Genomic DNA, 19,590 nt, shown 5'->3' on the forward strand with positions numbered 1-19,590 from the left:
AAATCTAAAGTCTACAGGATTAGCTTAGAACAGTGAGGTAACTTACCCAAGTTATAGTCCTTTTAATTAAAATGCAAAAGATCAACAGTTTATGGCTCACCTGACAAATTTTCTTTTTCTTCCACAGAAAGTAGTTGTGTTTTTTGTAAGTTTAAGTTTCGTAGAGCAATTTCTAACATTTCTGTTGGAACTGCTCTCGATTCTATACCTTTTTCAAGCAGCTGCTTTGCTTTCTTGATATTTCCTAGTAAAAGATAACAGTCCTTTAATTTTTACAAGAAAAATCACATATTTTTGAAAATAAATAAGAAAAACATGTCCTGAGTCGAGTTCCTATTGTGCAATTATGTGAACATCCCAATGCAACTTTCTTGGCATCAGCACCAAATCATCTTCCAAGGTGTCCTTTGATGTCCCAATCTAACCTAAAGCAACCGAATTTCCTAGAAATCGTCTTGTCTAGCTCCCAAGTACAAAGTATTTAACAAAGAACTATTTGTTTCAATTATTTTCAAAAGGATTATTTCTCAAAGTGTTCTGCCAAATTATTTTTCTTTTGCAGCACATCTAGCTTTTCTTTTTGTTTCTTATGAAACATTTCAAAAGTAAAGTATCATAGATGAATTTGTATACAGAATTAATATAATAGCTTTTATCAAAAGAAATAATCCATAATTAGGCAAATAAAATTAAATTTACTTGAGAGTTTTCAATGTCACAGAGATATTTAAAATGAATCAATGGTCAAATAGAGAAAAGGGTCCATTTTCTCTATTTAAAATTTGACATTATCAAGCTAAGGAAAAGCAATATAAGATGTAAACATCAATCTGATTTGATATTTGTTATAGATTGAGATAAGTAAACATGGTCCTTGCTTAATGTTCATTTGTTCAGCTATCTTTCTAAGCAACAATAGTGTTAATGAAGGGACTTATGATTGGTCCTTTAAGTTCCAGTCATTGTAGCACCCCTGGGACCAAAATTCTGGACTAGACTAGCTGCATTTACAATCCCCTTGTGGCTGCCCATCTACTTGCTGCCTTTGGTTAATCCCCCAGGCTGGCCTTGCCTCCTGCCACCATGCCACCTCACTGCTTTCTACCACTGTACAGATTCGGGGCGTTCTTTTTGTGCCACTGCAGCTAGGGCCTTCCTCTTGCGCACCTGCTGGGATTTCTCTTGCACTTTGGCTAGGGATTTCTTTCACGAATCCAAGAGAAAATCTCAGCATCCAAGAGAAAATCTCCCCTGCACTGGCACAAAAGAATGAAGCATAGAAGAAGTCGACCAGGACAGGGGTAGCATGCAGTATGGTGGGCACTGTAGGCAGGGTTGAACAGCAGGGGGAATCAGCAGAAAGGGATAAGTGGATGAGGGAAGATAAAGTGGAGGCAGCCCCTTACCTTCTTCCAAGAATAGATTGGATCCAGGTGGGTCCTCACCTAACTACCACGTGACAGTCACTCAACAACAGCAACTGGGATTGCCAGAAGTGCTGTCGCTAAACAGAGTAGTCAACATGACGTTTTGCATAATGACCGTATCACTTAGCCACAGAATTGCTGGTCCTTCCCATCTAAGATAATTAAGTGAAGATTACCTGTATTTCCTTTATTTAAGATCTAAAATATAAATGTTAAATTTTTCTAAAAATTTAATGTAGCTGTCTTGAAAGTTTAATATTAAATTATTTAAATATGAGCACCAGTTTGGCGGGTGGTTAAGGGCTGAGACAGAAATTTGAAGGCTTGAGTTCTAGTCCTCCCTTTATTCATGAAAGTCAGTGAAATCATTTGGGCCAGTTATTCTCTTAGTCCAACTTTCCTAATTAGATTGCTCTGGTGGAGAAAATAGGAAATGGGAAGATTATGTATACAATTTTGCATTATCTAAAATAAAGATGGGATATACATCCTGTAATGAAATAAATTCAATTTAAAGAAGATTAAATACATTATTTAATATTTTATATATTTTATAGAAATATTTAAAATATTTAAATATTTTAGATTTATTTAATAAATAATCACTTCCATCTTAGTTTATTTCCCTATTTCAATTTACATTTGCCCAAGCACTGCACAGCAAAAATATCCTTATATTGCAATTAAAATTTTTTTCCTTCTGATCAATTGAATTCTCATTGCATTGGAGAAGTAGTGAAGTGAAAAAATATAGAGTGAGGACAAGACAATATGATGCTCAAGTTATAGTAAAGGAGTGGTCTATTCTAATTTTGTCTGCTTTGGGATAAAATTTGTTGGAAACTACCTTTAAAAAGAAAAGAACCATTTAATAGTTCTATTATCAATGTGTTCTCCTATCTAACCAAATAACTGTGTCTTTAGAAGAAAAAACATTGAGTGTAACTGCACAGTTAATCGCTCTACATGGCTATGATAGCTAAATAGCAGCAAACCTACATTTAACTATAAACCTGTTCCTACAAACCTTGTGAGAGTTCAAATTGTGCAAAAGCTACATGAACAAAAGCAATTTTCTTGCAGTTCAGCCTAGCAAGATGGAATTGATCACGTGCATCTTCTGGTTCTTCAATACTGCAAATTTAAAAACAACAACAATACAACACTGATTAATTCAGAGAGAGAAAATATTACATATGGTTTTTAAAAATAAATAAAACCCTTACAGAGTAGTAAAAGCTATAACATTTACACAAAACTACAGTATATTCTTCCTTACTGTAAAGGTATATCCTTCAGGTCAAACTCATCTGGGTTTCTTGGAAACAGTACAGAACCATTTCACTATTACTTTTTATCTGGAATTTTTTCACTTTCCATGCTTGCCTATATCCCTAGCACAGTGGTCTCTAACAGAAGTATCATATCCAGTTCTGCTTAGTCAAAGCCAGCAAAGCTATTTAAAATAGCAACTGAGGCTCAACTAGAATATATTCCACAACAATTCCACATGATCAACTAAATCCAAGCATGGGCTACCATGGATTTCTAGTAGTGTTCAGGAAGCGGTCACAAAATGGATACTCTATCCTAATGAGGAAAACAAAAGGAACTGAAAATGTGGAATGAACTGAGAAACAGGTCGCAAAAACAACAAAATGAGTAATAAGAATTGCTAATGTCAAGTCTTTAAAATTTGACATTAGGTATTGTCAAGACTACCTCTTCTAATCACAATCAACCTATTGAATGCCTGCTTCCTATGATAACCTACTAGGTCTTCTCTACTTCCATGAAGGAAAGGAAGGGAAGGCCAGGAAGTAGGTTTTTTCCTTTTCAAAAGAGCCCTATTGAATAGTCTTCCTCCATGAAATCACACTTTGAGCAATTAAATGAGAAAGGAGTGAAGGATATGGAATTTTGTAACTCATGCCTCCCCAGAGGAAGCAAAACATAAGAGACTTTCTGAGAGCCTCAATAAATGTAACACGGGGAATCACCCTATCAGCTTTGCTTACTTGAATTTTCAAAGGCTTTTGAATTGGTGATTATGGGATAGAAGATCTTCTAAGAATTTGTATACACAGTACATAACACAAAAATACAAATAAACTGTCAAAAACATTAATGAAAGTGATTAAATGGAGTCGCTTAAGAACATATTTTTGTTTTTAAACTGCTTTTAATGATCGTGATTTAAAGGTAAACAGTGAATTGGCCAAGTATACAAATGACACCATCTCTTTGGGTAATGTGATTCTGAAGAGCTCCAGAAGGATCATTTTGAACAGGGTGAATGATCAGTCAAAAAGCAAATGCAGTCAAGTTATTCAAAGATTAAATAATAGAAATCAGGGCAGTATAATTACATAACTTTACACATGCAAAGGTTGAATGACAAATGGTCCACTGATGGCAGTACTGGTGTGGCATGTTCTTTAGCATTGGTCTATCACTTCATCTGATGGGAAGCAAGAGACTTGTATTGCTATTGTTTGGAAGTAGAAGCCTGTAGTAAGTACCCATTCCTGTGCTTTAAGTAATAGATTGAATTTTTGTGAGTATTCTAGGTTGTTGGCCCCAAACAATGTGAAGATGGTGAACCAAGAAGAGTGGTGTAATCACATACAAAGTGAAGGGTGGTGACAGCAACTGACAAGTTTCATATCAGGAAGGTTGATAAACTGATTAAAGACCATCAGTGATTTGCTCATGGGGAAATTGCTTGGCTTTTTGTAAGAATGTATATAATACATTGATGTGTTTCTTTATTAGATAGTTTGTGGAAGATGGATTTTACAGCACAGAAGTATTTTAATTCTTGATTTTATTGTACGCCCCCCCCCCGAGTCAATTTGAGTTAAGATGGGAAGTCATATAAATTTGACAAATAAAGATAAATAAAAAACAGTTATAAAATCAATTACTGTGATGATAGCCATGTATGTGGATGGCTTTAAAAGAAAACTGGATCAATTCATGAAAGACAAGCCTATCAAGGTCTATTAGTCTGATGGCTTAATATCATTTCCAGTCTGAGGGAAAAATGCTTTTAAACACCAGTTGTAAATGAACAGTGGAAATATAAGATTGTCTCCACGTCCTCGGGACTACCTCAGAGGCTGGATGTATAAAATAAAATGCTGAGTTAAGGTGGGTCTGATCTAGGATGGACTAGTTTATGTTCTAGATGGGGTCTGTGCAAAGAGTCAAAGCCTCTAATCCAGAAATGCAAGGGCAAAAGCAAAAGCAGCAAAAAGGAAGGAATTAAAATTAAAATTAGAACAATAAGGAATATTTTGCTTTTGTAGAAGATGCATTTTTATGATTTCAACAAAACATAATTAAAATAAGCATGGTTTTGTATAAAAGACTATCAAAGGGAACCCATTTGATTCTTTTTTTCCAGATTGCAAATACTTACGCATTCAATTCTGCAAATCTAACCAGAATATGAGCATAATTTTCATTCTGGCTATATTTTTCTGCTGATAGTGATGCAACTGCTTGGCTGTAACGACCAATCAATCTATGTAGTAAGCTTGCGTCAGTCTGAAAAGCTTTCTCCATTTTGAGTAAGAAACTCAACCAGTCTTCAGGATTATTAGCAGTCAACATAATCTGATTAACAGTTCCAGAATTATCTAAAACACACAAACAAAAAGTATCTTTATACTTTTTGTGTTTAAGAAAAACAAATCCATCTTCAAAATTAATATAGGAAATTATTCCTCACAAAATAGTAATCAAGTCTACAAACAGAAGTCTGTGTGTGTGTGATTAGATATAACAATCCCCATTATACATCCAGGTTATTATTTTAATTTATAATGCAACAATTGTGAAGAGGGACTGGTGGCTTGTATGCATTACATAAGAGCATCAGATATGACAATTGAATATTTTCTTACAATGCTTTTTGAATGGAATTATTTATTAAATATAAAGATGCATTACACCTAGAAATGTAGGAGTTTGGTAATCAAATGACAAATATTTAGATGAAAGAAACTCAAAATATCAAATGACCACTGGAAGTTTTCTGTTCGTGTGTGTGTGTGTGTGTGTGTGTGTGTGTGTCTGTGTCTGTGTGTGTTCATGTATGCACAATAATACAGAGAGAATGAGTAGGCAACATATTTTAAAATAGGCCATTGCAGATGACCTCATTATCTGACAAATACACAAATGTTCCTTATATTTTGCTATTAAAAAATAAGTATTACTTAAATCTTTAAGATTCAAGGAATAAAGTTAAACCAAGTATCAATACAAAAAATATAGCTACCTTAGAAAAATGTTGGAGGGAAAATAGAAAGTAATAGTTATAGAAGAAAAACTACATTTATTTTTATCTGTCAGAAGAAATGTAATACATGTCGACTGAACATAATTTATTAAAAAAAAAATTAAACAGACATTTCTTGGGGAGTGGGGAAGGAATTCTTCCATTCAGTTTATTATTAATTTAGCTAAAATACTACATACCTGTTGTATCAATTGATACTTTAGTAAAGTTAAGTTCATCTGTAATATTATCTTCATTTTTATTCTTGCTTTTTAGGTCTCTAACTCTATTCATAATAGATGCGACAAACACACCTTTTTCATTCAAATCGTCTTCCTGCATCTCTAGAAAAAGGAAAGTCATATTAAATATAGAGCTTTCTAAAAATCTGACTGTTTAACTTTAGTGTTAAAAAGAAACCGGGATAACTTTATAACCAATATTTTACAGAAATAATTAATTGCAAAAATATTGTAATGCTATACATTTCAGTAAAAAAGAATAATTTAGATCTATCAAATTCTGCTTTATTTAGCACATATACTAAGAATTCAGTTAAATCATATTAATTTGTACATTAAAAAAATAAGTAACTTAGTAGGAAAAATTTGCATTTGTCTAGCATAGTTTTTAATGCAATATTTTCTGTGTTCCCAGAAAGCCAGCCAAGCAACTTTCCTGAGAATGTGGCATAATCACGTATAGCATATACATTCAGGTTTTCTGGCAAGGGAGCACATTAACAATCTAGTCATGCCATACTGAGATGGGAAACGTTACAAAAGCAACCAGTTGAAGCAATATAAAGCCACTTCACAAAATTGCCACATTTGCCTCTCCCCAGTCCATCCTCATTCGGCATCTAAATTAAAAGTATACAATCTAGGATGTGACATAAAAATTATGTCATTTTTTAAAAAATCTTTTGCTAAATGTATCAGTGATGCTTTGCTAGGAAAAGCATTCAAATCTTCCTTTATTTCTACTTCTTTTCTGTGAACCAGATTAATGGAAAAAAATAACTCTGCTCTCAAAAATAAATCGTTTCTAGTGTCCCTTTTCCTTTTTATAGAGGTGTAGCTAACAACTGCATACATTTGCTCTCAAGAAAGGGAGAGGGGCTCTGTTTAATAGACACATCAAACTTTCATTCTCTTAAATGAAGTCCATTTATCTCTGAGCACATGTTTTTCACCGATCCTGCTGGAAGTGAAGGTATCTAAGTGGGAGAATGCTGAACCATTACAGAAAAGTTATCTGACTCATGGGACAGTAAAAAGTCTAGGCAAAAAAACCTGAAAACAGCTCCACCTTGTACTGTAAACGGAAATAAGAAGGGCTTTGACAAGCTTTCAAGAGTCTGTTGCAATAATCTAAACCTCATTAAAGTGTATTAAAGACTCCTAATACTACCTGTTTCTTGACCGTGTCTACTTTGAAGAGCTGACAAAGGCAATCACTTGTTTTTGAGTCATTGTTGCTTAACCATCTTTCTAGGTTGTTTGGCGATTTGCTTTCACTTGGGAAACCTGATTTTCTCCAACTTCTTAAGAGTCTGAAATCAGATAGTGGACATTATCTGTAAATTGGGAATGAGACTCTTCTGTTTAATGTTATTGAGATTTGTTTTCCTTCATTAATTTGCTAAAGTTAATTAGTGTAGCTCTTTCTTGTTCAACCTCTTTTCTGACTTTTTTCATTCACTCAAACAATTCTCTTCACTGCTAGTAGTTTCCCTACCTCTTCTTGGGGGAAAAATAAAGCATACACCTTAATAGTCGTCTGTACATTTCAATATTTTCCTGGTTTTTTTTTCTAAAAATCTTGACTGTTTTTCCTTCTTGAAAATATTGAATAATGAAGATCAGTTTGTGTTAATTTATCAGAATATACAATTTACACAATATGATTCCCCTTGCATAAAAATTAATTCATATGCAGAACCAGCCACAGTTGCATTCTTAACACACACAAACATTCAATTCTCTGATAACAGAGGATTCGTGTCTTTGCTTCCACACAGTGCAGTCATTAAAATTAAGAACTATAGTAACCGAAATACCAGTTGATCAAAATGGAACAGAAAAAAACAGAAAAACCATTGATGTTTATCAAAAACAGAAAAAATCATTGCATGAAGAATTTTAAAAGAAATGTTGACACTAATGTTTTGTTATGAATTGCTTTGATCTGAAATTTATCAAGTTTTGGATAAAATGGATTTTTATCTTGTGGATCCTTTTATGCATCTATAAGATTCCTCAATAGGCCCTTTCATAATGTGGACAGTTCATAAGAAACTGGGGCAGAAAATATAAGTGAATGAGGAAAATGGTACCAGGCTGCCAAAACATTTATTAATAAAGCAGTAACATTGAATTATAAGAAAATAGTAACAATACTTTATTGTCATTGTGTGAATACACACAGTATACACATACGAAATTCACATAACACCCCAAGACCAGACCCAACACGCACACACACGACAATCCTCAAACACACCCCACCCGCCAAGGTTCCCTACCTCCTTAAAACCTACAAGCATCCACATAACAGACTATACTGTCCAACAGCTCACTGATGGTAGTCCTTAAGTTTATTATTAAGTGCAATTATAGCTCTGGGATAAAAACTGTTCAGAAAATGTGTGGTCCGAGTTTTAATTGTTCTGTATCTTCTGCCAGAAGGCAACAGTTCACAAAAAAATTGTGAGCAGGGTGGGAAGAGAACATTGGGCAATTTCCTCAAACAGTGAGATGTGAAGATGTCGTCCAGGGCTGGTAGCTGGAACCCAATAATATTCTGTGCAGTTTTAATGATTCTCTGTAGAGCCTTTTTGTCCACTACAGAACTGCTCCCATACCATGCAAGAATGCCAAATGTCAGGACACTCTGAATGGTGCTGCGATAGTAGGGCAGAAGTAGATGCTGAGATAGATTTATCTTATTGAGCATTCTCAGGAAGTACAGCCTCTTCTGGGCCTTCTTCACAAGCATCTTAGCATTCATAGTCCATGAGAGGTCCTCTGAGATATATGTGACCAGAAATTTAAAAATATCAACCCTCTTCACATCCTCACCACTTATGTACAATGGTAAATGTACATCTCTCTTCCTCCTGAAGTCAATTATAAGTTCTTCAGTTTTTTTGTGTTGTGAGATTATTTTCTTTACACCACAGTGTCAGCCTTGTACTTCCTTTCTATAAGCAGACTCATTGTTCTTATTAAAGAGCCCCACTACTGTCGTGTCATCCGCAAATTTGATAATTGCGTTGGTGTTATACAGTGAGGTGCAATCATGTGTACAAAGAATAAAAGAAAGGGTTTAGCACACAACCCTGGGGGGCTCCTGTGCTTAGTATCAGAGTAGATGAATGGTGAGATTCCATCCTTACTGACTGCACCCTATTTGTCAGAAAATCCTTTATCCACAAACAAATCCTCCGATTTATACCCAAATTGGACATTTTAAGAAACAACCTGTTGGGTAGAATGGTGTTAAAGGCAGAACTATAATCCACAAATAACAGCCTTGCATATGTTCCCTGTTGTTCTAAAATGATTCAATACATTATGGACATTATAGACGTAGCATCATCAGTTGATCTGTAACTCTTAAATGCAAATTGGCATAGGTCCAAAGTAGATGGAAGACCAGCCTTAATGTAGTTCAACACCAGTCTTTCAAAACATTTCATGACAACAGATGTTAAAGCTACTAGTCTATAAAATCACTGAGAGATACCACTACTGTCTGCTTGAGTTATTGGCACTATAATGGATGTCTTCAGGCAGGTAGGGATAGAGCACTGCGGCAGGGATAGATTGAAAATATCCATGAACACTTAAGCTAAATCTGCAGAGCAGTCCCTAAAAAGTCGTTCCATGATTCCATCTGGCCCAGCTACCTTCTGGTGTTAACATTCTGGAAGGCGCATTGCAGTAGAAGTAGTTGTCTATCGATGGTAGATGTTAGTGGTGTACTATCAGTGGTAGATGCTGGAATGATAGTCGTTCCTGTTTCCACCTCAAAGCGACTGAAGAATTGATTTAGCTGCTCAGCCAAAGAATCACTACTGCTAGACAAACTATTTTTGTTGCTCTGCTCCGTAATTTGTCGCAGACCTTGCCATATCTGACGAGAGTCTGAGCTCTCAAAATGATGTTCAATCCTCTGTCTGTATGTAGCTTTAGTGTCCCTGATGTCCTTTTAAAATTTAGCTCTTGCCTCTCTATACTGTAATGTATCACCAGAATGAAAAGCAGCATTTTTAGCTCTTAATAAAAGACACTTTTCTATTTATCCAGGGTTTGTTGTTAGAAAACACCCATACTTGTCTGTTGGTGGTGATAGCATCAGTGCAGCTTTTGATATAAAACAGTACTGTTGAGGTGTAGGTATCAATATTGTCCTCCTCAAACAGTGCCCATTCATTGCTCCTAAAGCAATCTTGAAGTTGCTAAGATGCACTTACTGGCCATGCTTTCTCTAATTGATGGTCTAATTCTGTTGGCAAGAGATCTGCATGATGGAATCAAAAACAGAGATATATGATCAAACTGTCCCAGATGGGGTTAAGGCATAGTCCTGTATCCATGCATAATGTTACTATATACCTGATCCAAGATGTTTTTCCCTCTAGTGGGACAGTCTACCTATTGATAGAACTTAGGGAGGACAGTCTTTAAATTGGCTTGATTGAAATCACATGCAGCCACCAGCATGCCATCTGGGTAGGCCTGTTGCTGTTTTTTAATAGCAGTTAACAGGTGACTCGTAGCTGTAGTCGTATTAGCATCAGGAGGAATATATATTGTAGTTATTACAATATTAAACTCACAAGGAAGATAAAAGGGGTGGCATTTCACTGCCACATACTCCAAATCAGGAGAACAGTGAGTGTCCATTATTTTAACATTTGTGTTCCAGTTGTTATTTATGTAAACACAAAGTCCCCTTCCTCTGCTCTTCCCAGAGTCAATGGTTCTATCAGCCCGATGTACTGAGCATCCTTGTAATTCGATAGCTTCCCCTGGAATGGTGGGGTAGATGCTTGACAATCACCTTTGGTTTTGTAGATTCAAAATTTATCAACCTTTTATCATTAGCTTGGTGGCTTATCGCCAGGGAAATCCATATTTAAAAGAAAAGATGGGGTATATTTTTAGATGGTATCTTTCAACTACTCAACAATACTTGATTATCTATAGTTCTGCAATTTAGACAATACATTCTTTTGTTTAATATAATTTTAAAGCAACTTGAAGCTTAGCATATTGGCTAAAAAAAACACTACTCTCAGTTACTCATACTGGGCAATGACAATAAGCATAACATAATCTTATAAACAACTCCACCACGAAGTTGAAATGAAAATAATTTGGAAAGCAAATGTCAACAGTAATCTCGCATTCATTTTCTAATATATGCACATGAAGACACAAAATCTTTCAGTGTATTTTAAATAATCCTTTAAAATTAAGCAACATTGCTACTTTAAAATCTTGCTCTCAACAGGGCAGTCCCACACTCTCACACAAGAATTAAGAAACAGACCTAATGCCCCAAATCTCACTTGTGTAGAGGCAAGAAGAAGCATAATTTGCATTTACATCACCACAGTGTTAGGCAACTTTTCCCACTGGCAATAAAAGATTTTGTTCAGTTTGTTCCTCTGATTGAACTGATTTTTTTTTTCACAAACAAATCACTCCCTTGCCTTAACTGATCCTAGCATCTTGAACAAATATGGACTTGCAAGAGTTTGGAAACAAGCAAATGCTTTTGGGGTCTAAATTGGCACACTTCCTGTTGACACACTGTAGTGTTCCTCCTAAGGAGGCAGACACGTTTAGAATGCTACAACAAATACATAAATGAGGTTGGTTTATGTACATGATCTGGGGCGATGGCTCGCATGCCGGTAGAAATGTCTCTGCATGCTACTTCCAGGCAACTGCATTCCTGGAGGTGGTTTTGTTGGATCTGCATAATCTGTTTGGCTATGGCTATTAAAAGTCATCCATTTAAATCGCCATCTAAATCAAAGATGCCAAACTCAAGGCCCAGGGGCCAGATCTGGCCTGCAAGATTCTTAGATCCAGTCCATGGGGGAGCCCTGGAAATAGTGAAGGACCAGCCCGCGGTGCCTCTTCCAGCAAAAATGTGGCCCTCCCAAGCTCCGTTTTTGCTGGCAGAGGGTTGCAGGAGGCCATTCCAGCCAAAACCGGAGCTCGGAACCTGTTTTCTCTGCCAGAACACTCAGGCCACAGGTGCCCACAACATGTGTGATGGCAAGCTGGGCAACCCTACCATCGCAATCAAACACAACCCTAATCCGGCCCTCAATGAAATCAAGTTTTATACCCCTGATCTTGTAAGACTATTCCAAATTGGTTTCCTAAACCCAAGCTCAGTGCAAGGTAGATCTCTAGGAGTCATTGGCTTGTTTATCTTATTCCACCCTTGAACTGTCTGTTTCTGACAGCTGAGACCAAGAGGGGAACTGTTAGAAACAAAATGGAGCCACGAGAGCAGTGTAGATTTAAGGGTTTCAGATATTATTCTTGTGTCATTAAGGTGAGCACCAATCTTCTTGGCATGACAACTTCTTCACCATAAAATAGGTGAGCAATATTCACGGACAGAGTATACTAATGATTGTGCTACTATATGCAATGTTTCCTAATCAAGTTGTTCCTCGTTTTCAATTTTTATCCAATTACTTCAAGGTGTGTTCCAAATGTAAGGAATCTGTCAAGAATTCTTCCAAGCTATTGTGGATGAGTTGTGTTTTATCCTCTTTCTACAAAAAAAATATGTTTAACTCTTTCTTTGTTGGAAGGTGCATACTTCAGTTTTATTTGGGTTAGAGCATAGCCTCAACTTCTAATAATATTGGCTTCGTGTTCTCAGATCCTTGGTAAGAATGCATTCCGCTTCCTCAAAATCCTTGGTTTAGAAAGCTATTGCATATTATCAGCATAGCAAAATTCTTCAGAATTGGTTTCTGATAAATCACTACACATAGTAGAGTTAGATCAGAGGCAAGCCATTCTTAACGGAAAAGGTTTTACTAGTGAAGCCTCCAACAATGACCTTGAAATATCATTTTTTTCCAATTGCAATTGATCAAGCAAGAGAGTTCTGTTAGATGAGGACCTCACATTTCTTCTGCCTTGCCACAATCAGCTTCACTTCAACTCACCCAACTGGCTGGGTTTCTAGAATTGCTTCCAACATGAGCTGCAGAGTGTACCCTGTGTCCCCGGGAAGCCTGCAACCTTCAGTTTCCTCCAGTTATGCCATCATCCTAAACAATACCTCCCAAACAGCCTCCAGCTTTGCCCAAAGAGCCACTGTCAGCTCTCCTGCCTTAACCGACAAAGGGTGCTTCACCAACCTGTTGTCTTCTCCCAGGCCTGGTCTGGCAAACTCTCTGCCATCTCAAACTCAGGAATCCTAGGACTGGATCCAGGACCACCAGCAGCAAGAAGACAGTGAAGGTCAGCTGGAGACAGCTGGAATATGTGCAGGATACCCAAAAGTGCACAAATGTGAGTGGGTGGGGAATATGGAATTGGTTGAAGTTAAAGTGCCCCTGCAGTTTGGGGCACTGTTAGAATGCAGCAAAAGATTACTGGATGAGTGGTTGATGTGAAAGTGCTAAGCAAGTAGTAAGGAGTGCTTTGTGATGGCCATGATTTTGACAGGAGAGAAAAAAACATGGCCTGCAATGCTCCTGCCTAAATTATCGTAGCTTTAAAAAGTCTTAAGATAAAACTCAGTTGCTGGACTTCCCTATGGAAAGTCTGTACACATTAGGGTTTGATAATGCTAGAAAGCAACAAATCTGGGATACAGATTCCAAATTAGCCTAAGTAAGGTAAAGTATCATACACTTTCAACCACATATTTTTCATCCATTCCAGTTTTAAAGTTTCATAAGCCCTTCTCTTTACCCAGGTTAGATACTACATTCTTAGCATGGATGTTTTAAAGGTACACCTAGATATTTTTCATTATTTCCATGTAGTGATAGTTCAACAAAAACTCTAGGCCATATGCTTTTTTAAAATATATATATATATATATTTCAGTTTTTCACATTAAAAACAAAAATCTCTTTTTAGTGGACAACATATTTCCAGGTCATCACCTTTACATACAAATATGACAGCAATTATACATTCATATATGCATACTTAATTCTATTATTACCTTTTCCATTCCAAATTTTCAGTAAGGAGAGAAACAAACACATTAACTCTAGCCTCTTTCATTAATCTCAATCGAAACATCTTTTTGTTTCATTTCAATTATTTCAAATATAATCCTTTAATATTTATTTTAAAAATAAAGATAAATATGTGTTTGCCTAATAATAATAATAATGACAATAATAAAAAAAGGTTACCAATGTCTCTCCTTGCTTTTAATAGTCTATATTAACTTATTTAGTTGGTTCTTTAGTCTGTCATATTCCCTTTCCATTACACATTCTTTTTATAAATTCTAGATTAATACAAATTTTAACACTAAAGAAAAAAAAAACAAGTATAGGTTTCCCCCCTTCTACTGCTTTTAGTGCGACACCTCAATGATTAAATATACCTTTATTCCCTCATCTTGATTCCCAATAAATGATTATTTTTAAGAAGTTACAATAATAATCATTACATCTTTTTATTTGGATTCCGCAGCATATTTTCCCCCCTTAATTTTTAATAAGAGTTATCAGTATCTATATTACCCTATTTTCTAAATATTTTTAATTGCAGAAATATTCTTATCACCCCTTGTCACCCTGCAGAATCCCCTTTTTAATTCATCAACCATTATCTCTGAAAAAACAATTGATTTTCAACATTTTACTATTTCCGTATTTCTTTATTTCATGCACCTGTTTCTTACTGCTTCTCCTCCCCCTCTTTTCCCCATATCTTTTCTCATTCCAGTTTATATCCCTCTCTTTCTTAATATCTTCCTTTCCCCTTTGCTGCTGGGTCTTTCTGCCTTTCCTGACTTCACAAGTATTCCCCCTTTTGACTGCCTTCTTAAATTTCAACTTTTTAACCTTCCTTCTTTCCCCACTTCTTTGTAGTGTACTTTGTGTTAATTGTCTATTTAAAATGCCTTCTCCTTGAGTTGACTCCTCCTCTGAAGCTCTTTCTTCTTGTTCTTCAATTGCCATTGCCATTTTTCTAACACAGAGCAAAGTTATTCGCCTCTTTCTTGTCTCATATTTTTAAGTTCCATTTTTAATTCCTGAAGAGATATCATCATTACACACTCTTGTATTTTATGATCATTAAAGTCCGCAAAAAAAACACCACTCTTACTTTCCTTCTTTCTTCTTTCAATTTTCTAAAGTTCTCAATTAGCCCAGGGTCTATACCAAAAACATCAATCAATCCCACAGTCAGTCTTTCCTTGCTTTTTTCTTTATTCTGGTTCTGCTTTCACTTTCTAAGATTCTTAATTTGTTTCAATATTTCTTTAATGTTATATCCACACAAGTTCATTCAGAAACAGGATGCTTTCCCTTTAGTTTGAGCTCAAGTTTTTGTCAAAAGGTGGCACTCTCTATTATACAAAGTCTTCACCTTTTCCCCCTATTTTTTTATTTAGGGTTTTTCGAACCTCAATATTCCAGCACAGTCCAGTCTCCAATTTATATACTTTATTATTATTATTATTATTATTATTATTTGACAATCCTAAGTCCAGCTTTATTTTATGCCTGTTTATTGCCAAAATATTTTAGTCCAATTTAGTTAAATCTTTAGTTCCTGCTTCTTCCTTTCCTGGATCGAAGCCCTGCTTAGCTGTCAAAAATGTTTTCTTATTTTTTTTTCCTGTCCCTTTTTTAATTTCGCCACTCACTTTTCTTAAAAATTCCATGTTACCTTAATCCCGGGGTACTTTTGTTTAATTGTATTGCCCAGTTGTCCATGTTGTCCATAACATGTTCAGATGTTATCCACCTCTTTCTTCCCTCCTGCACATATCTTAATCCAGCTGAGTCCTCCTCTTCGGGGTGGCCATTTTAAACCACTGCTGCAGTCATCTTCAGGGGGAAAAAGACCAAGACCAGGGGGGGAGATGCGGCTCCCCTCAACTTGGCTTGCAGCTTCCCCTTACTCCGCCGCCCCTCCAAGGCAGCTTCAGCCCCTAAACGTAATGATCGGGGCTCTCCAACGAAAGAGCATTGACCATAGCCGCAGAGAGATGCGATCTACGGACTATCAGCAAGGAGGCTCTGCCTTCCGGAGTCAGGCCATATGCTTTTATATAAGTTCCCTATATAAGAATTCTAGTCAGACTCATATATCCTGTCTTGAAGAAATTTCCAGGTAGGGAGTGCAATTTCTATTTAATGTACTTACTCTCAGACAAGACTCAAAATCTCTCAAATTGCACAGTTCTGTGCTACCATTTGTATGATATGCCACACCACTACTTAAGATTGAAACTTTTTATAATACTATTTTATTTGGATTTATTTTAGTAGGTCAAGTTCTTAATTTTTGTTAGATTTCATATACTTATTTTCTTTTATATACTTGCATACATATAGAAGGGTGTAATACTTCTTTTATTCAATATTTGTTTGCATCTGGCCTCAGGGCTATAATAAATCTGAATTTTTGATTTGATTGACTGCTCCTATCCAAATTCCAATAGCTGAGGCAGATAATAGTCATGAATAAAATGACTTTTCCTTCAGAAAAGGAAATTAAAGGACTTTTCCAACTTTAATTGCACATTTTTTCTGATATAAATATAATTATTTATTAAATTTATATGTTGCCCATCTCATTATACAAAGTGAGCCTGTTCTGATTGGCAACATTTGGAATATTTATGCAATCCTGAATGGCAGAATGAAAAAAAAAAAAGGCAACCTGAGTTGATACCTTTTGTTTTCTCTAGCAAGTGGTTTGGACAAGGCAACAATTACCTTCCCAGGCCAAGCTGGAAGCGCTTCCTTTCTTCCTTCCTTTCCAAGGGTTCAGCTACAGGGATCAGTGATGTGTCAGCTCCTGGCTGGATCACTGTTGGGTATTTGCTCCCAACTGTGCCCAGAGGGATGGTAGTAAGTTTTTCTGCACTGCTGCTAGGGGAAGCAAGAATCAACCCTTGATTAAAAGTGGATCAGGGTTTGAGTAAAAGTAATACCCTGAGAGGCTGTGCAGCCCTTTGGAAGAGCAGATTTGAATTTGGCTGCTTTCCAGCTTGCTTCCAGTTGAAGGATCCTGTTTTGGAAAATAAAGAGGGCTCTGCCATTGTTTTGTTAACAGATAGATTTAAAATTTGGTTGCCAAGAGTGCAAGGTTATTCTTTTTTGTTTCTGTTTAATCTAGCCCCAATGAAATCCTTGGGTTTTTTTCAAGGTGGTAGTAGTAGCAGTCATACAGTTTTGTTGGTAAAACGGGATGAGAGTTGCAGCACCCCAGAGTTGAGAAGTACCAAGCCAGCTATGGGAAAGAGCAAAACATCTGCACGTTCAAAACCACACAACCTACAGAAAGCCATGGAATATTTTAGGAGCACTTCCCCACCCAAACAGTCCAAAATACAACACTGAGTGCCTGAGAGAGCAGCACTTCATAAGCCTCGCTCTGGTTTCCCTGACCCCTTGGAAATACATTATTGGCCTTGTCTCAGTCAGCCAAGCCCCCCCCCTTTTTTTTTTTTTTTCCTTTTCCGGCGAGGATTTTGACATCAGGCTCTTGCTCCGATCAGCGGGACCCAAACGGCTCGGCTTTCCGACATCACCAAAACCCGGGAGAAGAGGAAGAGGGAAGGAACCGAATATACCGAGGAAGGCAGCGACTCAAAGAGGGGAACGGGGGTGGGGGAAGCAGCAAAACGGGCCGCGAAAACGTCCGCGCGACTGGGAAAGGCCTGCAAGCCAGGAGGACATCAAGAGCACCGCGCTCGCCTTCAGAGGAAGGCCTCTCCCCTAAGGGAGCAAAACTTCACCGAGGCCCGGAGGGAAGAGCGCCATTACGGAGCAACTCACCGCGTTCTTTTCATTAACACACTTCGTGGAGAGATGGGGGGCGGAGGAGGTGCCGCCTTCCCACCGTTTGAATCTCGTCACCAAGGAGCAGCTCGCAGGCGATTGGCTAGCTCCACGGTGGAAGCCTGCGTCAGATTGGATCGCCGGTAGATTAGCAAAGCGGCCCAGGCCGCTTCGGATTGGATCGTCGTTTGATTGGCAAGCGGCTTCTTGACGGGGAGGGGAAACGGGGGGAGGGGGGGTTGAGGGCTGGTTCCGATTGCTTGAAAAGACACGTTTTAAGGCGGGCGAATCGGTCGCCAGCGAAGCCTCGGGCGCGCGGAGGGGGGGCGTGGATAAGCTCACGGCTCAAACAATGCTCGGCGCAAACTGCTGTCGCCTCAAGGCTCTTCGGTCATGGCGTTGAGAAAGAGAATCACGGAGTTGGAAGGGACCTTGTAGGTTGGAACTCCCCCCACTCCGCCCAAGCAGGAAACCCTAGCCTAGCCGGGGTCTCCAACCTTGGCAACTTTAAGACTTGTGGACTTCAACGTTGCTGGCTGAGGAACTCTGGGAGTTTATTTATTTTATTTGGTTTGTCAATTGCTTTCAAGATAATAGGTATACGTAAAAACATAGTTATGAATACATGGATACATATAAGAAAAATAAAAGAAACAATAGGACAGGCTATCCAGTTATGCAGGTGTCCAGAGATACCATAAGATTTTAGTTTGAGGAGTAGTTTGTCGTGTACCACTGAATCAAAGGCTTTACAGAAGTCTATGTAGATTGCGTCTATTGCTTTGCCTGATCAAGTTTTGTAGTCCATATGTTTTTGCAGTGTAAGAATTGCAGATTACAGGATAGTTTTTTTTCTGAAACCAAATTGTTTATTGGAGAGTAGGTTGTTTGTCTCTAAGTGGAGGATAATGGATTGGTTAATAATTGATCCCATGATTTTACAGGTGATGCAGCATAAAGAGATTGGTCTGTAATTTTCAACTAGGCTGGGGTCTCCCTTTTTGAAGATGGGGATGACCGTGGCTTGTGACCATAGTTTTGGCAAGGAGCTGGTCCTGAAAGATTTTTTTGAAGATTATGCGTAGAAGTTGGGAGTTGAAGTCCACAAGTCTTAAAGTTGCCAAGATTGGAAACCCCTGGCCCTAGACCATTTCTGACAGATGACAGTCCAGTCTCTTCTTGAAAGCCTCCAGTGATGAAGCTCCCACAACTTCTGAAGGCAAGCTGCTCCTTATTTCTAGGTTGAATCTATTCTTGATAAGCTTCCATCCATTATTCCTTGTCTGGCCTTCAGGTCTTTTGGAAATCAGCTTGACCCCCCTCCTCTCTGTAGCAGCCCCTTAAATATTGGAATACTGCTATCATGTCCTGGTCCTTCTCTTCATATGCCCAGTTCCTGCAACCATTCTTCATATATTTTAGTGTACAGTCCCCTAATCATCCTGGTTGTTCTTCTATGCACTCTTTCTAGAGTCTCAACATCTTTTTATAGTGCAGTGACCAAAACTGGATGCAGTACTCTAGGTGACGTCTTACTAAGGCTTTTGATTGTCTTTGGAGATTCTTAGTCACCCAGGTCATGGTTGTCCCAAAGGTGCTTTTTTCAAGAGGCAACTGGACTTTCTGGGGATTTTCTTTGAAGATGTTTTGCTTCTCATCCAAGAAAATACTTCACCAAGAAGCTGATGAGAGTGAAACGGATGAGAAGTGAAACATCTTCAAAAAAAACCCCAGAAAGTCCAGCTGCCTCTTGAAAAAAGCACCTTTGGGACAAGGCTTTTGATTGTTGACGGTTGATTGTTCTCTGTCAGAAAATTTCTCCTTAGTCCTAGGTTGAA

The 19,590-nt window shown here is 37.5% G+C and overlaps 1 protein-coding gene across 2 annotated transcripts in view; it reads right to left on the reverse strand.

Moving 5' to 3' along the window:
* TTK (TTK protein kinase) overlaps positions 1-17,867 on the reverse strand; it is a 43,176-nt gene extending 25,309 nt beyond the window's left edge. The window contains exons 1-5 of one of the 2 annotated variants that reach the window (XM_087914943.1): positions 17,750-17,867; positions 5,916-6,059; positions 4,852-5,071; positions 2,455-2,561; positions 101-244 (exon numbers count right to left, since the gene is read on the reverse strand). In XM_087914943.1, the coding sequence (XP_087771069.1) occupies positions 101-244; positions 2,455-2,561; positions 4,852-5,071; positions 5,916-6,057 (613 nt within the window). In that variant the 5' untranslated portion in view covers positions 6,058-6,059; positions 17,750-17,867. Of the gene's footprint in view, positions 1-100; positions 245-2,454; positions 2,562-4,851; positions 5,072-5,915; positions 6,060-7,128; positions 7,271-17,749 lie in introns of those variants that run through there. The other variant, XM_087914942.1, reaches the window with a different exon arrangement.
* Positions 17,868-19,590: the final 1,723 nt, after the last annotated feature.

The sequence above is a fragment of the Pseudonaja textilis genome, chromosome 1 (assembly GCF_049901715.1).
Source record: "Pseudonaja textilis isolate UNSWEBS1 chromosome 1, rPseTex1.2, whole genome shotgun sequence".
Taxonomy (NCBI): Eukaryota; Metazoa; Chordata; class Lepidosauria; order Squamata; family Elapidae; genus Pseudonaja; species Pseudonaja textilis.